Source organism: Manduca sexta, chromosome 24, assembly GCF_014839805.1.
Source record: "Manduca sexta isolate Smith_Timp_Sample1 chromosome 24, JHU_Msex_v1.0, whole genome shotgun sequence".
Classification (NCBI taxonomy): domain Eukaryota; kingdom Metazoa; phylum Arthropoda; class Insecta; order Lepidoptera; family Sphingidae; genus Manduca; species Manduca sexta.
Genome location: NC_051138.1, coordinates 10,195,214 through 10,214,270, shown reverse-complemented (window position 1 = coordinate 10,214,270; position 19,057 = coordinate 10,195,214). Strand labels below are relative to the sequence as shown.

General features: G+C 33.1%; 2 protein-coding genes across 2 annotated transcripts; one reads left to right on the top strand and one right to left on the bottom strand.

Annotated features, from left to right (window-relative positions):
* Positions 1 to 614: 614 nt before the first annotated feature.
* LOC115445425 (thyrostimulin beta-5 subunit) lies at positions 615 to 2,126 on the bottom strand. The gene is made up of 4 exons (XM_030171688.2): positions 1,941 to 2,126; positions 1,481 to 1,695; positions 1,090 to 1,248; positions 615 to 722 (listed from the first exon to the last, which is right to left on the bottom strand). The coding sequence occupies exons 2-4, from the start codon at positions 1,685 to 1,687 to the stop codon at positions 621 to 623; spliced, it is 468 nt and encodes a 155-aa protein (XP_030027548.1). The 5' UTR covers positions 1,688 to 1,695; positions 1,941 to 2,126; the 3' UTR covers positions 615 to 620.
* A 952-nt stretch (positions 2,127 to 3,078) lies between these two features.
* Positions 3,079 to 18,012, top strand: LOC115445420 (leucine-rich repeat-containing protein 40). Its single transcript, XM_030171679.2, has 12 exons — positions 3,079 to 3,289; positions 3,946 to 4,041; positions 4,334 to 4,518; positions 5,325 to 5,528; positions 8,280 to 8,403; positions 9,032 to 9,201; positions 9,707 to 9,849; positions 10,924 to 11,106; positions 11,950 to 12,093; positions 12,776 to 12,964; positions 13,698 to 13,889; positions 14,487 to 18,012. Exons 1-12 carry the CDS (start codon positions 3,199 to 3,201, stop codon positions 14,593 to 14,595), a joined length of 1,830 nt encoding a protein of 609 aa, XP_030027539.1. The 5' UTR covers positions 3,079 to 3,198; the 3' UTR covers positions 14,596 to 18,012.
* Positions 18,013 to 19,057: the final 1,045 nt, after the last annotated feature.

Genomic DNA, 19,057 nt, shown 5'->3' with positions numbered 1-19,057 from the left:
TTGCTTTAACGATGAAGGAAAACATCATGAGGAAACCTGCATATCTGAGAAATTCTCTACTAGGAATTTTCGAGGGTGTGTGAAGTCTACCAACCCGCACTAGGCCAGCGTGGTGGACTAAGGCCTATTGCCTCTCAATAGTAGAGGAGGCCCGTGCCCAACAGTGGGACAGTATATAATACAGGGCTGATATTATTATTATATAAATGCAAAAGTGTCTGTGTGTGCATCTATGTTTATTTGTTAGATTGTTACGCTTCCACTGCTAAATTACTAAACAGATTTAGGTGAAGATCGGTATTTCCTCATATCTCCCAATTTCTTCTAGAGCTTTTACCAACCCCCTGAAAGCCAACAGTACATATAAAGATGCGTTATCGCCCACTTTGAGAAAAACTAATCTAGGTTCTCTAAATTAGAGTAATACATAGAATTAGATTATTAATGAATAATAAAAAGTATGTAGACATAGATTATAGGGTATAATATTATTTAATATTTATTAATTCTGTATACAAAAGTGTAACTTATAACCATGCTTATAACAATAATTAACATCGACTAACCAGACATTAATCGCCGAAACATTGTTTCTTTAATACGCTTGAGTTTTTTTTAAATTAATCCAATTCTTCCTCTATTTCTTCTCGAAGAATAATTCCTCCAAGAACCGACGAATCAGGAGGCAGCCACTCACAACTGGTATCTTCCGATGAACATACCTGTTGAGAAATATTTACAAATTTAATATTTCGGGTCGGGAAGCTTTGGTTTTATTTATTTACTTTTAAATAGATTATGTACAAATATAATAAAAAAAAAATACCATTGAAATTAAACTAATTTTCGGATTCTATCGCGGTGCTAGTATTTTATTTTCTCCCGACGTTTCGAAGACTTTACGGATGAACAACACCTCAGTCCCCCCCGTGACCATGAAGGCTGCAAAGTCTTCGAAACGTCGGGAGAAAATAAAATACTAGCACCGCGATAGAATCCGAAAATTAGTTTAATTTCAATGTCTAACATTCGCGTAAACATAAGAAATCAAAAAAATACCAAATAACGATTAGAAATTATGGCACTAACCTGGCATTTGCAGTTAGCGGCCTCGACATAATGGTAAACTTCAGTTCCGGGTTCGACTCCGGGATCACAGTTACGAAGTTTGACTGATGCATGTCGTCGCTCACCGTGAACACAAACTGGGTGGTGCGACTGTTTGTAAGGGAACTGCCAGTCTGATATCTGATAAGAAAAATAGTATATTATAACTTATACCTAAACCTAAGACATATTGTAACGATTTGGAACACTAATTATTAGTCCGTAATTCGTATGTCCTAGGTTGTTAGGATAAGGGTTTAAGTAGATAAATAAACATAGAAAACAAAAAATAATCTTTATTCTTGTTACACGATGTACTGCAAACTAGAAGTTCATAGAATCCAAACTAGGCTTTAAATGTAAAGTACTTTACCTCGTAAGATAAGCAATATCCCCAGCAAGATACTATTTTAACATCGTCCCAACATCTTCGCCCATTAAAGTCTGTCTGCATAGCTTTGTGCGTGTGCCGTTTGAGCTTGCATCTTGCGCTTAATGATGCACTGGTACATAATAATGCCCAACAACAAAATACTACAGCTACTGTAGTTACACTAAGCCCGCACTTGTTGTTTGTCATTTTATCGACTGAAATAAAAAATAGTAGATAAACAGAAGTAAAAAAAAATAGTAGCTAGAATATTACACTCAGAAGCACTTTCTTTATTTCTTAATAATTTAGATTAAGTCCTTAATTTTAAAAGATTTTTTTACATAGGTTGACCACTGTTTATAATATTTTTGAAGTAAAACGTAATCTATTTCTCGTTTACTTATTATTACTTTCTATTAATAATATTCCTAAAGCTTTATTTTGACGGAAGTCCAGATACCTTAAAGGTTGCTTGATCTTGGTGTGTCTGACGAATTTCCGCTGAAGAAAATGTTTATAAAGGCACGAAGAATACGTCAAGACATAATATCTTACAGTTCACTTAACATCGCATTGTTGTATACGAACCATTAGCTTCGCGACAGTGCTATAAACGCTGGATAAAAATAGAAAAAGTTGTCCTACTTTGAATGTAATTTGAATATTTTGTTATAAGGCTTTGGAGATTATTGTTGAAATATCTATTGCAAAACTTTGATTTAATGTTAATTTGAAACATTTCTTACATTATAATATTAGAGTATCAGCTATTTGCCAATATATATTATTAAATACGATCCATGACTCTGCTCAGATTTAATTCAGTCGGTAGAAAAATTTATAAAGTTCTTTCCTAGTACTCTTTTAGGATAAAGAAGGAACTCTCGTTAAAAAGTACACATATAGTGCCACTTTTGTAAGTTTTACTTAGTTTGGAAGTATTAAGAACGTGAGTCTGAAAGAGATACTATGAGATTTGTTATAAATAACAAAACTCAATGGTATTTTAGTAATTCTCGTTACAAAACTTAATTTCATACTTATAAAGATAGAGATCTTTAGGTGTATGATGGAGGAAAGATTACTTCTTTAATGTGGATCGTAAAAAATCGTGGCCACAAACCATCCACATATATCATAACATATTCTAAAAACTTCTGAACAGATTTGGATGAAACTTTACAGTAATAATGGTTATACATTAGAATAACACATAGGCTATAATTTACAATGATTTTGAATAATTTGGTCATAATATAACGACACATATCAAGTAAGTTGGAAAAAAATTGCTATCATGGCGTACGCTGTCTAAACAATTGGAGTTAGACAAATATGATATACCGTAGGATTGTTTATCTTTAATAGTTCCAAATAAAAGTCTGCGACAGCATATATCTACCTTTTATCCCGATCTAGTCCTTCCCGCGGGCGAAGCCGCGAGCAAAAGCTAGAATTATATAAATAACTTAAAAGTACAAGTAATAACTATAATAATTATTACACAAAATAATTATATTTTTCTCTCCATTACTTAAAAAGTTTATAATACACATCATAAAATAATTGGCCGCTAAACAAAAGGGTTTAAAAGCTTTTCTATTGAGAATGACAACTACAGACATTTTAAGCCGAATAACAACATACTATGGAAAATAAATATTATTTAAAACTGTAATATTTCCTGTCTTGAGTTCCTGTGACAACGGATAAAAGTAATGGTATCTAACAATTTTTTAATTTTCGAAAATATGTATCATCAAAACCAGCATACGAAAATTGAAGATGAAGCATACTATTTAAATAAAGGTAAATTAAAAGCATAATGTTGACCATAACGTAAATAATTTGAGTAATATTTAGGGAAGTTTAAATAATAATAATCCTTTCTTGGTATAGACATAGAAGTGAGCATGGTTTAGACAAATTTTGTTCTAGTAATAAAATATAGTTCTATAGTAGCACCTTTGTCATTATACCTAGTACGTACTTGTTCTTAAGGTTCACAATGATTTTCTGTACGTTTGAAGCGAGTGTTATAATCAAACTTTTAGAGCTCATCTATAATATCGTTCACGATTCATGGTTTTATAGTACAACTTATAATATTACTAAGTTCATAAACTTGTAAATGTTTAAATAACTTTTATCAATAAAATATTTAAAAAAAAATGTATATTATTATGCACTTATGTCAATATTTATTGATCGCTCTTGATCAGTACGGCCCTGTTTTATTTTCTGTAATCTATTCTTCACAAGTAGGTACCTACCTGTTATATCATGTCATTACCTTTCATTCATTCACTCCATGCAACAATAACATTGCGATTTGAGATTGCTGGTTATGTTCGTGGTATAAGTTTAACTGTGATTGCAATTTCCAACGTCGAACACCATGTCTCGTAAATATCAAGCCAAATCTAGGATCAAAGTATGTAATAAACCTGTTTTTCATCTTCAAGACAAGAAAGCGGACGAGAGTGAATTGTCAATTGGACTGATAAAATCGGCCAAACGCACAGGACAACTTAGTTTATGCAACAGGGGCCTTGGCAGCGGTGAGGGTTCACAATATTATTAATTTATTAGTATCAATTACCTCATGGTTACTGTGTCGTCTCGTGGGTAATGTGGGGCACGTTATAAATTAAATTGCCCATATTATCGTATTGTATTTTTATTAGCTCTCGTATAAATGCTTCATACGAGGTTATTGTTATGAATAGAATAAAACTTAATATGCACTCTTCAACCTGCTTAGTTAATCTTTAAATGGCATTTTTTTATGACATTATATGTTTTTTTATATATTAGTGTAAAAACCAATAAATTTATTATAAATTGTTACAGTTCCTGAAAATGTCTGGAAAATTGATGAGTTAGTTATGGATGAAACAAAAGATGTAGATTTTACACGGTCAGATCAAAACAGTTGGTGGAACTATGAGCCCTTAAAAACGCTTGATCTCAGCTCAAATGCTATCAAATGTATATCGCCTAATGTCAAACTTGTGCAGCAACTGGTCACACTCAAGGTAGACTACACTGTACAATAGATTTCTGATGGATGATGTTTGCGAAAAAAAAATTTGGTCTTAAGTAGATCTCATCAAAAGTAGTTTAGTTGCCTTTAGTTTTATTGTTATTATGTTGTATATGTATTATTTCATAGACATTATTCAAAATTTGTTCATGATTATAAACTATTTGAGTAAAATCATATTTGACTACAGAAATTGAAGTCTTTATTTTATTACTCATTAATATTGGCCAATATAAAAATTCATTTCAAGGTCTATACTTTGTATTATGTATCAGTTCTTACAAAATAAATCAGAAACAGATCTTACGAAATAGTAATACTAAATGAATTTAAGAGCATTTGATACCATTAACTACAGATTAATGGTTTATTAACATAAAAACATATTTAAGAGTTATCTATTACAGTTGTGCTTAGTTTAATTCTGTTCTTATCATTTATCAAATTGTTTATTTTGTGAGTTCATACCTTGAGATAAGAATGGTTTTATGTTGTTTGTTTATTGCTTCATTTTACTTAATAAATAAAATTCATTTCTTTGAAAAAGAAATTTATTAATATCTCCATATGCAGTAGGATATTCTTTTAAATAAAGCTGATTGTCAATATTATACTTACGAATTTTGTTTTGGATGAATATCTTGGTTTAGGACATATTGAGATAAGTGTTTTACAGAATGTACAGGTGGAGTGAAATCCACATGGTTTAAAGCCATTCTTGAAGTCCCAGGATGAAAATATATAACATCTAATATTACTTACATTCTGCCAGTTAACTGAAGTATAATTTTTTTTTAGGTCCATGACAATGCATTGGAATCTTTGCCCCCTGAGTTTGGTGAATTAAAAAACCTGTCAAATTTAAGTTTAGACCGTAACAAGTTAAAGGTTCTTCCAAAGGAATTCTATAAATTAATTGAACTGAGATGGCTTGGTTTATCACATAATCAAATTGAAAAAATTGAACCTGATTTTGGTGATTTTGTTATGTTGAATTTTTTGGTAAGTTTTAATACTTTAATTTATTTTATCATTTTTGACAGGAATTTACTGGTCTCATTTTAGTCTTATTTTTGAGTGCCAAACTATATCATCAAAATGCATAAATGTTCACACACTGATATTTATAATATTTCATGGATAGCTTCATATTCTATTCAATTACCAAAAAGAATAATAACTCAATTTCGAACTCAAATTGCATGTACTATAATCAGTTTTAATTGTATATATGTGCTAAATATTGCATTATGTTTTATTAGATAAGGTATCTACTTGAACTATGTAAAGATAATTATTAGTGTGCATTTTTTAATATTTTACCATAACAATATAGCAAGATTTTATTACTCGTTTCATGTTCTATTTTTTTTTTTATTTGGAGATATTTTCTTTGTTGTATAGCACTGTTTGGTATAGTTATAACTTTTCAAATTTTCATAATCAGATCACTAGTTCTTGAGATTAGATTTACCACCAAACTAACTTTTACATACTTAACTATTTTATATTGACAAAATTAAGGTATATAAATATAGATAACATATATCAGCTACAATTATAATATAATTTTTACCTTGTCAATTTTAATATTAAGGAGTAGAAAATGCAAAATCTGCTATTTTTTCAAAGTGAGACATGCAGAATCATCTTTATTTTTCTGGGTAGGTTTGTACAGTCTCCAGCATTTGATATACATTATGATCACAGAGGGATAAACAAAAAAACTATAAAACTTCACAATAAAAACAGCATGTCGTCGAAAGCATCGAAAGGTCAGACAAGCAGCATTTTACTGAAGTAAAACTAGTCATTGACCTTTTGTTTGTAATTAGCCTTGCAAATAGAGAACAAAAATAATAATATTATAATTATTCAATGTTTTCTTTATATATATAATAGTAGCTGAGCCCGCGGCCCGCATGGAAATCAGTGTGTTACAAAGGTTTTCCCGCGTAATTCCCGATCTACGAGATTATTTACAACCACGCGACCTCTTCAACAGTATTCGTTATATTTCAGTCAATTTACATAAAACCTTAATGTAATATTAACCCAAACCGTCATCAATAATGGCACTATCTTTTAGTAAAAACCGTATAAAAATCCGTTCAGTAGATTTTAAAAAAATCGATCACATACATACAGACAGCTTTTCGTCACTTTTTTATAATATGTATAGATTAATTTTTACAGAAATACATTTTTTTACCTGTAATGAAAGGTTTTTCGTTTCGTCAATTAACAACTCAAAATTATCAAACATCCTGATAGCCTACCTTCAGATCAAACTCGAAAATAGGCCTGTCAAAAATAAACCCATGAACGCTGCCATAAAACCTTCTTTTATATTTATGGCTTCCACCGCCATGTGTCGACTCACTAGAGATAATAGTATATTGGCCCGAAGTTAAAAAGTTTTTAATTATTATTTGAAAGGGAATAACCGAAATAATATTCGCTAGAAGATTTGCATGTATAGCTATTAATGAAAAAAACTACAATAGCGAATAGAACATAGAATACACATAATTATAATATAGCTATAGGTGTATAAGAAATAAGAATACAATAAATTAATTACTTAGTAGGTGTAGATTATTCGTTAATAGCGCAAGTGAAAAAAAAATCATAACTTATTCTAGTTTGTCATACCAAAGTAAAGATATATTGTAAAAATATTATTAAACTAGCTTCCGCCCGCAGCTTCGCCCGCGTGGATTTCGGACTTCAAAAATGGAGGAGGTGCTCAATTTGTCCGGATGTTTTTTTAATGTATGGTGGTATGCAGGTGGTCCGATTGTCCGGTCAGGGTCTGATGATGGGATCCTGGTGAAATCGAAGGAAGCATATAGCATGATTCAGTATTCACGCGTGATGGCTTATTATTAGCGTATTTCATGTATAACTTTGGTGTTTCTATACTGATTTCTATGATTCTTTTTTATGGAATATTTAATAATGTTAACTTTTTTAATTAGGGATGACTGAGAGTGTTATAAACGTAAGAGTAGACCAATATAATGAGAAAGCTTCGAACTGCTAAGCTATCGGGAGTTACACGTGTTATTGTGAGTCAACCATAAAAGATAGACATATGCTGTCGTGGGATATTTTTTATATAATTTTAAGGAGAACATTTCCGTCATACATGATTTCTGTGTAGCTTTAACCATTAAGGTTGCACACGCGACGGAAGCTTAAAAAATGGAGTAACTTCTTCCGTTTTCCCAACATTTCCCTTCACTGCTCTGCTCCTATTAATTGTAGCGTGATGAAAAGTATACTATAACCAGCTCAGGAGTATGAAAAATAATTGTACCAAGTTTCGTTAAAATCCGTCGAGTAGTTTTTGTTTCTATAACGGTTATACAGACAGACAGACAGACAGACAGACAAAAATTTTACTAATTGCATTTTTGGCATCAGTATCGATCCCTAATCACCCCCTGATAGTTATTTTAGAAATATATTTCATATACAGAATTGACCTCTCTACAGATTTATTATAAGTATAGATATAGAAGATAGATAGATTTTTTGTTCTATATGCATTATAGATAGGTATCTTCTGAGTTTAGGATTAACGTGCCTTTTCTAGAGGCACAACCATAGGAAAGTATAAATCCGGCACAACTGGAGATATCGTTTAAGAATTATTTCGACTGTACGAGAACAATCATAAGGTTGTGAAATATAGACAAAACATATTTTTTTTTGTTTAGACAATTTATCTTTTACCTTTTGTTAAAGGATTTATCACATAATAAATTAACAATGTTACCCCCTGGTATGGGATACTTGGTACGTTTGGTCGAATTAAATATTTCACACAACGAGTTAAAGGAGTTACCGCCGGACATCGTCAACCTTAGAGGTAAAATTATTTATAACAATGAATTTAAATTTTATAGGGATATTGTTGCATGTTACAATAATAAGTAATCTAGGTCTGGTTTGAAGCGAATCTCGGATCTGTTTTGAATAAGAAGGTTATACAGGATTAGTTTGACATTGCGTTACTAAATGAAACCATATACTCTTCACCTTTGCTGACATTTTGCCAAAAATCATCCATTAACAACGAATATTTTCTCCAAAAATCCTGGTTTTAGTGTTCTGATGTATTGATCATTTTGGAGTTTAGAGAAAATATGGCGTGTGCGTGGATGTATTTCTGACTGAAAGTATGTTGTTGACGCTGCGACGAATTTTCTTAGAGTAGCAGTAGTGACATTAGGCCCATAAAATTAAAATTACTTTTTATTAATATTTATATTGTTCCAAACTTACACTTTTTACTTTACATCTATGACTCATGTACTTATTGTAAAGTGTTATTTCCAAGAAGATAAGTATATGGTTTCATTTAGTATATATAATTGATGAAATAGAATTACATAGAGTGTTAAGATTACAATAGGTTTAGATACATTTACGCACACTCCGATGATTAAAATGGAAAGTGTCGTAAATCTTAAATATGCATTTCTCCATGGTTGTAGAATTAAAGAAGATGAACATCTGTCACAATAACTTAACAAGACTACCTCCGATGGGAGAGCTCAGGAAAATGGAGATTCTAGACGCGAATCACAACGACATTGAAGAACTACCCGACTTTTATGGCTGCACCGCCTTAAAAGAAATTTATTTGTCGAATAATTGCATAAAGGTAAATATTATTATTGAATCTTATTGCTTTATGAAATTAAAGATCACTAAAATTAGTGTTAGGATATTCGTATCCGCCCGGGTATTATGGCCACGTACAAGGTAAAAAATCCGCCATAACGCGGCACATGTTTCGCAATTCGGGTTCTATATCCGGTTTCGCACAGGCCGACATAATTGCGTCGACCGGCGAGGGGTAATCATATCTCGTTTATTTGACGCTATATCGGGATACTCCGCTTATCCGTTGCAGTGCGAAAACTTTGCTGATTCCTTATAAAAATATACGATATTACCACAGCTCGTCGCGATGATTTAGCTGCCATGTCAGTGCTTAAAACCGAGTGTTGCAGAATCTAAATATCAACCTCCCAACCTCCCCGTCTAGAACCAAAATACGTTTCGCAGTCTCAACAGGAACAAAATTGCCCTCGAGCTGTTAACCGCCATTTAAATATTGTACTTAATATCCTTCATAAAAGAAAGCTGGGTCATTGTGTTTACAGGAAATTACCGAAGATTTCTGCGATCAAATGCAGCATTTGAACGTGTTGAACATAAGAGACAATAAAATCGAAATATTGCCAGAAAACATATCATTATTGCAAAATCTTAAAAGACTGGACTTGACTAACAATAATTTGAATAAGTGAGTTTATTTTGTTATGTTTACTTAATTTAATTATATATTTTTTATAAAGCTTCTATTGACCATGATTTTAGAATTAGAATAATAAGCCTGTTAGTTGATTTCTTAAACAAGCGACTACGATATTTAGGTTCTCGTGATTTTGTCAATAAAAAATGGTGTGTATGTGGAAAGGAGGTCCTAATATGAAATAAAACATTATAGTAATAGTACGAGATCCCGCTGCAGAATTAGTGCACTCATCGAGTATATGTTAAAAACTACATTCTTACACATATTTATGCTTATTTATCATTTTGAGAAGACTTTTTTTTGGAATATTTATTAAGTTGTATCTACTATTGTTTTAACTGGTGGTTGAGAACACTATGATCAGGCGCATGCGCAATGGCTCAAAAGTGTCGTACAGCTGGTAATATTACGCGCTAGCTCTCTTTCACTCTACCTTCAATATATATCATTTTTAACAGTCAGCAACCCTTATTTGCGGCCAGATTTAATTAGGCAACCGTGTATCATGATCAACAGAAAAAAATCAGTTTTAATTTGATGTATAGCTAATAAATATACATTATGAACGAGTAAATGTATCATAGTCATACCTGCTTACACCTGGCTGCGAAGAGGTGCGGCCAAGTGCGCAACGGCAACCGTGGTTTTTCATAGTCTTTATGTGTATTGTCATGAAGTGGACGATATTTTATTTGAAAAACAAATGAATGAAATGTTTTCCGAAAAATCAATTAACAATAATTTAATTAAAAATATTAGCGGCCAAGTTTTAATAGGCAACCTAGTAGATATATATTCTTCTAAGCATAAATATGTGTAAGAATGTAGTTTTTAACATATACTCGATGAGTGCACTAATTCTGCAGCGGGATCTTAGACTATAAAGTGAATTACAACCTACCCACGCAACCTTTCCATTTGAATTTTGTTTATACTCAATCTATGTAACTAGCCTTTTAGAGAATGAGCAGCTATATATACTTACATAACAATCGGCACGCTATAATATAAAATTTTATATTTTGTATTCGTCTTTAGCAATTGTTTTTCTTTTTCCCACAGGTTACCAAGGAACTTAGGCCTTCTCTCGCAACTGCAAAGTATCAGCATGGAGGGAAACAAGCTGTCTTTCGTGAGGCAAGACATTATCCGCGGCGGCACCGACAGAATGATGAAGTTCCTTCGGGATCGCATCACCGAGGAATTGGTTTGCGAGACTAGATTCGAAAATGACTGGCCAGACAAGTAAGTTATGGTAGGAGAAAAATATATTAAGGCGGAATTTAACATGACTATCAAACTATGTATATTGAACATAGAAATATTTTCGTGTAAAAGTTTTTCCGGTATATAGATTTATTCGGATAAAAGTTAGCCTATAGCAGACACAAATAAAGGTTCCTATTATAAATGAAATTATTATCAAAATCAGTGTTCAGTAGTTCCAAAGATTAGCCCATTCAGACGTACAAACTTCCTTCCTCCTCTTTATAATAATATTATAAATATTATAAACTAGCTGACCCGCCAGACGTTGTCCCGTCTTAACCATGAATTTGCAATAGCTGACAGTTATTATTATATAAAATTATATTTTTTACTTAAGTTTACTTAAATTTTCTAATTTACCGCGCAATTTTTTTAATTTTTCTTTCATAAGAACCTTCTCCTGACAATAACAAACAACAAAAAAAAATTGTGTAATCGGTACAGCGTGATGACGTGACCAAGGGAAATAGGGATTAATTTATATATATATATATATATATATATATATATATATATATATATATATATATATATATATATATATATATATATATATATATATATATATATATATATATATATATATATATATATATATTATATATATATATAGATAAATAATACGCGTGTACTGTATTTAGTAAAATATTCAATCGGATTATTTTGACCTAAAGCCGACAATTTACGCCTTTCACAACGTATGTGCCGACGTATTTTTTTCTAAATACATGAAACTTTAGTTGACTAACTGTAGGAGTGATAAACACATTCACCTGTCCCAGAAAGAGAAAGGGGCTATGTATGTATTTCCTTATTTAGGTATACATTAAAGAAAAGTCAAGCCTTGATGCTGCCATCCCGCGAGCTGTCGCACATCCCGCCGGAGGTGTTCAAAGCGGCTGCTGACGCGGAGGTCCATATCATCGACATATCCAAGAACGCCTTCACGAATGTTCCACTAGGGTAAATATACGCTAGCCTTTTTGTTTGTAAATTGGGTAGACAGAGGCGCTACTAGTATATCAAATTATCTGATGATATAACATCATAATGGGACAGGAATGGCGCTATTGTTATATCGGTCATAAATTCCAATCTCGGACAGCCAAGGTTCTTTTTTTTGGAAGCTGAATAAAAAAAAAAAAAAGTGCAAGTAAATGTATTTTAAGGTCTGTTTCCACAAAACCCCATGATGATGCGTATGCTGTACTCTGCCGTATTAGCGGAGTCTTTCTTTCGAGCATACGAATCGTAACTCCAGCCTCTTTTCTATGTAACTTTGGCACCGGTATAGCTCCAGCACAAATATTTTGCGCTATAGTTAAATCGTTGACGGAGGTTGATTTTGTCAAGAGTAAAAGTCAGTAAAGTTTTATAGGTCTAATTGACTGTTGAGCGGTATACTATCATTGCTCTGTTTATGAAATTAAATTTCATTTTTTTTTCCTGGATAAATACAGCAATGGTGTTATACAAAATCTATGGTATAAAAACGCTACGCATAAAAAGTTTTCGTTAAACGTAACTGACGTTATTTAAACTTTTTTCACTGAAATAGATTTTTTTTTATATAAATTAAAAATACTTACTAAACAGTAATTATAATGTATCTACATTTGGACAATATCGTCCATGTTATTTCCAGGATCAGCACGGTGAAAGATTCACTGACGCAGTTGGTGATATCTTCTAACAACATATCAAGCATCCCGCAGGAGATCAGTCAGTGTGACCACCTGCAGTACATCGACATGAGTAAGAACAGCCTCACAGACTTGCCTCCAGAGATCGGCACCCTCAAACACCTCAGGGAACTCGTCATCTCTAATAACAAGTGAGTTGTTTGGTTTTGATGTATATTTGTAGCATTTATACCCACCTTACATGACTGCCTCGGTGGCGTAGTTGTAATTGTACACGGTACTAGTACGACTACCGCGCTGAGGTCCTGGGTTCGAATCCCGGGTCGGGCCAAAATAATCGTGACTGGGTTTTTCCATCTTAAAATTACTCAGTCGCAGCTCGGAGTCAGGAAGTTGGCGGTGTGATACCGCGTGGATCGGAAAGCACGTAAAGCCGTGGGTCCTGCGCCGGATCTGTCTCCGGCGTTGTCGGGCGGCTCGCCGCGCGGTGAGCGTGGAGTGTTGTTGCGCAACACTTGGGCACTATAATATCTCCAGCGTACCTGGTTGATCTCCGTTGAGATTGGCCGCCGTGGCCAAAACTCGGCTAGGAAGGGTTCATTCACATGGTCGTCTAAAGTTTTTGTGATCGATATTTTAAAGCATAATATTGTTTTCAACAGTTGCCAACGCCATGTTTTTTTCAACTGATCCTATGTTAATCACTCTGAATAAGTTGCCTTCTCACTATCAAGCGGCTTACTAATCCTACTTTATATGTGAATTTCTGGAAATATTCCGATGTTTATTAACCAAGGTACATAGGTACTATGTTTTAGAGTAACAAATAGTAAATAGTATATCTGCTGATTTTTATTTCAATAACAGACTTATACAAACAGCAAAAACAAGTGCTTTATTAACAATACATAAATGCTTTGCCAGGTTTACAAAAATACCTCACTGCGTGTACGAACTTCAGAATCTAGAGATTTTACTCGCGGCCGAGAATCAGATTGACGAGATCAACGTGTCCTTGGACGCGCTGGCAAAATTAAAACGATTGGCTGTCCTCGACTTGTCTAATAACAGCATTGTAACCGTGCCGCCGGAATTGGGCAACTTTACGCATTTGAGGTGAGTAGCAAGAGTAAAAAGGATTACTTAAAATTAAATCAAGAATATATAAAAATCAATCCCTATTTTCCTTGGTCACGCCATCACGCGTGGACGGCTGGACCGATTTCACTATTTTTTTTTGTTGTGTTTGTTATTGTCAGGAGAAGGTTCTTATGAAAGAAAAAAATCAACAAATTGCGCGGAAAAATAGAAAATTTAAGAAAACTTAATGACAAATTTAATTTTACATAACTGTCAGTGGTTTGAAACAACTGTCAGCGATCGACAGAACGCACGCGTGCATACATAGTTAAGACAGGACAACGTCTGTCGGGTTAGCTAGTCAAGAATAGGTTTGACTCTAGATTCTGTAAAAAATTCAATGCTTAATCGTAAGCTTAATTAAAACTAAATATATTTATGGTTTGGTCCTACAGCGAACGCGGTGGCTACGCGACGCCGAATAGTTGTAATATACTACTTAATGTAGAATACACATAGAGCGTATGCGATATATGTCGAACTATTAAATAAAATAAACAATGTATATACGGGCATTTAGGTTAAAACAGTCTTCCTATCTTCAAATCTCGCATATTATTCCTATTTTTTCAGAACTCTGGAGCTAATGGGCAACTGTTTCCGGCAGCCGCGCCACGCGATCCTGGCGAAAGGCACCGCCTCAGTACTGTCCTACCTGAGGGACCGCATCCCCACCGCTTAACGTATTTATTAAGCTTCAATGACACCACGGACGAATAATGCAGGAATTATAAACGTTATGGCTACACGAGCGTAGAGTGCGTTCGGGGTGTAAAAATATAAACAAGAGAATAAAAAGTTATTTTCAAAAATTGGTTAAAAGTACACTAAAGTATTAGTTAAAAAAAAAACTTTCGATCAATGGTAACGAAGATTCCCTGCCATTTGTGAACATCTTACACTGCTTTTCTGTCCATACAACCAATACTTTCATGTGTGTGGAGTAGCATACATAATGTCTTAATTCGTTATCACTACATAAATTCATTAATCACAAGTTGGCAGGGCCTGTATTGAAAAATATTATAGGAGTTGACCGGGTATCCAGAAAGGAGGTCGTAGAAGGTCTCAGGGCCTTTAAATACGACTATCAGATGGATAATGGTTACGGTGCCGACGCCAATGGAATGTGGACTTTACCGGCTGAGAACTGACATATAACTTCACAATTTTTCCCATGCTACTATATTTGCCGACTTATTAAATATTAGAGAAGCATTGCATAAATAAATAGTTGTTTTAAAGTTCAGAAAAAAAATGAACGTACCGGCTGACGTGAAAGGCCGCGAAGATCCGTAGTGGAAACTCTATACATGATATTTCCAACTACCTAAAGTAAATAATAAATCGTGACGTTGTCGTGTCATTATTGAAAAACTCGTAATGAATTTTAAAAACTATTCAAAACTATAGTCTAATCATATTAAATTGTGTTCCCAATACATTATAATTATAAATTATTTCTTTATATTCCAGTTTAGATAATACCCTATTTATTCGACCGTGGTGACTTTTCCCGCCATAATATAGAAGCAGTCAGCTTGCCAAAGCCAAAAATTTTTTGTTGTTGATATGCCTTAATACGGTTTTATTTTTATTTGTTGGATTATTGGTTATTTTTTATTATGTTGTTAATTTAATGAAAGTATCTTTGTTGTTAAATTATTTGAATATTTTTTGTTACCATGTTCTAGTAAACATGCATTATTGATAGGTTGTGAGGTGTAATCAGTATGATTAATGTTAAAAATAACATAGGATGTTAGTTTTCGTAGCGTCGCATCGTTGCATTGCGTATGCGCAATCCTAAGTTATTGTTTCGATGGAATATTGACTCAATTGCAAATAAGGTACATTATTTATTATGAAAAATAATTCGAATAAATGTATGAGAAATTACGCACTAGCAATAGATTTTTTTTTTTATTTATTAGGTGATCAATGTTTTTTATTTATTAAAAAAAGAAGTTAAAACAAATGTCTATGAAATGTTATAACATTTTAGAGTTTGCGCATACGCAATACTAACGCGGTTCACTGTACTGTACTGTTGATACTCAATAATCATTTACTATTGTTGGTAAATTGCCAAATATTCTAAATATATGACCCTTTGGTATTTTTTGATACTTTGTATTGGTTTAATATAGAATGTAGTATTTGATAAGAAAAAAAATATGATTAATTTGAAAACGTATTAAGATTTTGGAAACCTGTATGCAGATTCATATTGAGTAATAAGAAATTTGCACAATATTAAAAATTTCAGGTGGCGTGTATTGACAGTCATTGTATGACAATATAGAAGTCTAGTATGATATCGGTAAAAATAGTTCGTAGGATTATTTTTCTTGTATACGATACCTTTTTATGCATGTATATAAATGCATGTTCCGACATACAGGGCACACACTGTCGATGGCAGAAATATATTCATAGCCGATTACAATAAAAAATCTTAAACTCTACCACCGGATTGAACGCGAAAACTGACCAATAAGAATAGTTTGTTTGACGTCTTTATAAATGGCTTTTTCGATAGGTTTATGCTTACCGTCGATCAGGAGTTAGGGTTCGTATTCAAAACGGCCGTTAGTAATACGGTATTTTACAAAATAATAATGTTTCGTGACCAGCACGAAAGACAAATTACTGCGCCATGTTTCACCATCGGAACTGATAGCGCATGCTAACAGCTTCGGTGATTAATAAGCAATCCGTTAGTTACCTCTGGATCGACGAAACCTATCAAAAAGTGATGTGTGAGGGGTCAAACTTTATTCTGATTGGTCGACTTCCACGATCGATCCGGAGATAAAAGTTGTATGTCAGAACTAAATATAAATTTTTAGACAAGTGCGCAGTGTCGGTTTCAGACGAGGAAAATGGCCATTTGAGTACTTTATCTTGCCAGCCAGTTTCAATTATATAAAAATAAGTTTTACCTAGAAAATGATAAAAAAGGCGGACTTATGCCAACGCAAAAAAAAAATTGTCATTGACAGTAAATAAATTTACCCAAAAATACTTGGATATGCAAATTGTAACAATCCGAAATCTTCCATAGTTATCAGAAATATTATGGGTATACATGCCAATAAAAATATAATTTATTTGACTCATTAGGAAATCCGGCGCTGCACACGATTGTAGATGCTCTCAGTTACAATGGAATCTATAGTGTGTTTGTTTGCACACAGCGGCTTTAGCCATAGGCGCTGCTTGCACGTTGAAAGCTTACACAAGACACCAACGAAATCCTAGTACAAAATAATTGGATATCATTAATATTACGTACTTGAAAATAATAGTAATATGCAGAAAAAAAAATTGACGTATTTGACTTTGCACGTGGGCGTGGCGATGTCCATATATGTGGACATCTTCAGTTTGAAGTGTTTAATTTAAGCCTCATTTAGACAGTTCAATTATTGCTAGTAATAATCGTACGCAATCATTGCGTAAAATTGTTGCGCTGTTTGATTATGCGCAATGCTGAAGTAATTTTCTCCCGTTTCCACGTAAATGAATCTTTTGTCAGATATTCAAAATACGATTATTACTTGCAAATAGCAATCATTGCTTAGTCTAAATTAGGCTTAAGAATCGCTGATTTACGGCAGTTTTCAAAGAAAGATCCCAATATAAAGTGTTGAACCGATCCCGAGAACAAACCAATCAAGTCATTTTTAAACTGGTAAAAACTGGTGCTCTGATTGGTCAATTTTCGCGATGGAAAAAGGAATTATTGGGATCGTTTATTGAAAATGTCGGTGCATCGTTGCCGAAATTGCCTAACTCTTCGTCAATTTGTTTTTTGTTACAAGTACATAAAGAAAAAACTTAGTAAAAAAAAACTATTGAATGTTAAATATTGTACAATTTAAAAATGCAACCAGAGTATTGTTCTTTGTACCTGAAATTTATTTTTGTATGAACAGAGCCTAACGTCGTTTAACGTGAAATGTTTTGCCAATTTGTGCGCGAAGTTTTGAATATTGCACAATATTTTTGTTATATAAATCAAGAGCACAATTTGTTAGCAATTATTTGCGTTTCCTGTTTATCGAAAAAAAATTAATAAATGCTTTAAAAACCAGTTATGTTGTATTTTCCCTATATCCCACACGTATCTATAGGTACAGAAGATAGTTAAACTTTTTATTCAAATAATCGATGCAAATAGTATTTACGTCACCAAAATCCAAAGTGAAATTCCTTTATACCTACTTATGTGTGTTACCTAGTAACTACTTAAAACCCATCAGCTAATAAATTATGAAATCCTTATACTAAACAGAAATAAATATGCTTGAATGTATTATTTGTTTTTAATATTGCAAATTGATGCCCAACACTTTGGTGGCATATAAATATAACTTATTTGACTAAACAAGCAAGAGGAAGCGGTCGGACTCTTAATCACGCAAATTAAAAATACATACAAATACGATAGTATACGTAGCAAGGTCTCGTTCACTGACAACTGTAACTAACAGTATTATGTTTATTTGTATGTCACGATAATATTGATATTTTATAAGAGTATTTTTATATACTTTATGTTTTACACACACGATGGTTAAGTTCCATAGTAAATGACTAACTTTTAGCCGTGGTTTTGTCCGCACCAAACCAGATAAGGGCCTCGCGCTTACAGGGGTCTCGTCGATGCCTTGGAGGACCTTGCTTAGTAGCTGTTTTCGTCAAATTTCTTTTTTTTCTGGTCTCGGTTCGGTTCTTTTTTGCTTTAGCCCGGTTAAGGCCACCACTGACTTATATGGCCTATGATATGATAGGGAATCAGTTTATCGCCATACCAAGCAGAAATTCTGATCCCAGATATCCTGTATTTTCGTCAAATTTTAGTTTTCCTCTTTGTGATTTAGGAATTGAACCCAGAACCTCATGGTATATAAGCCAGGTACGCTGCCTACTAGAACTTTGAGGCAATCACTCTTTGGTAACCCTATTAAAATACGATATATGAGTACTTATCTACAATTAGTAGTAGGTGCTTATGAAACTGATTACCTGCTTCTACATTTTTTGAAATAGTAATCTACTTCTGCTCCACTAACTAATACAAAGTTATTACTGCTGTTACTACAAAATTAATTTTCCAGTGTGTTTTTTTGTGAATA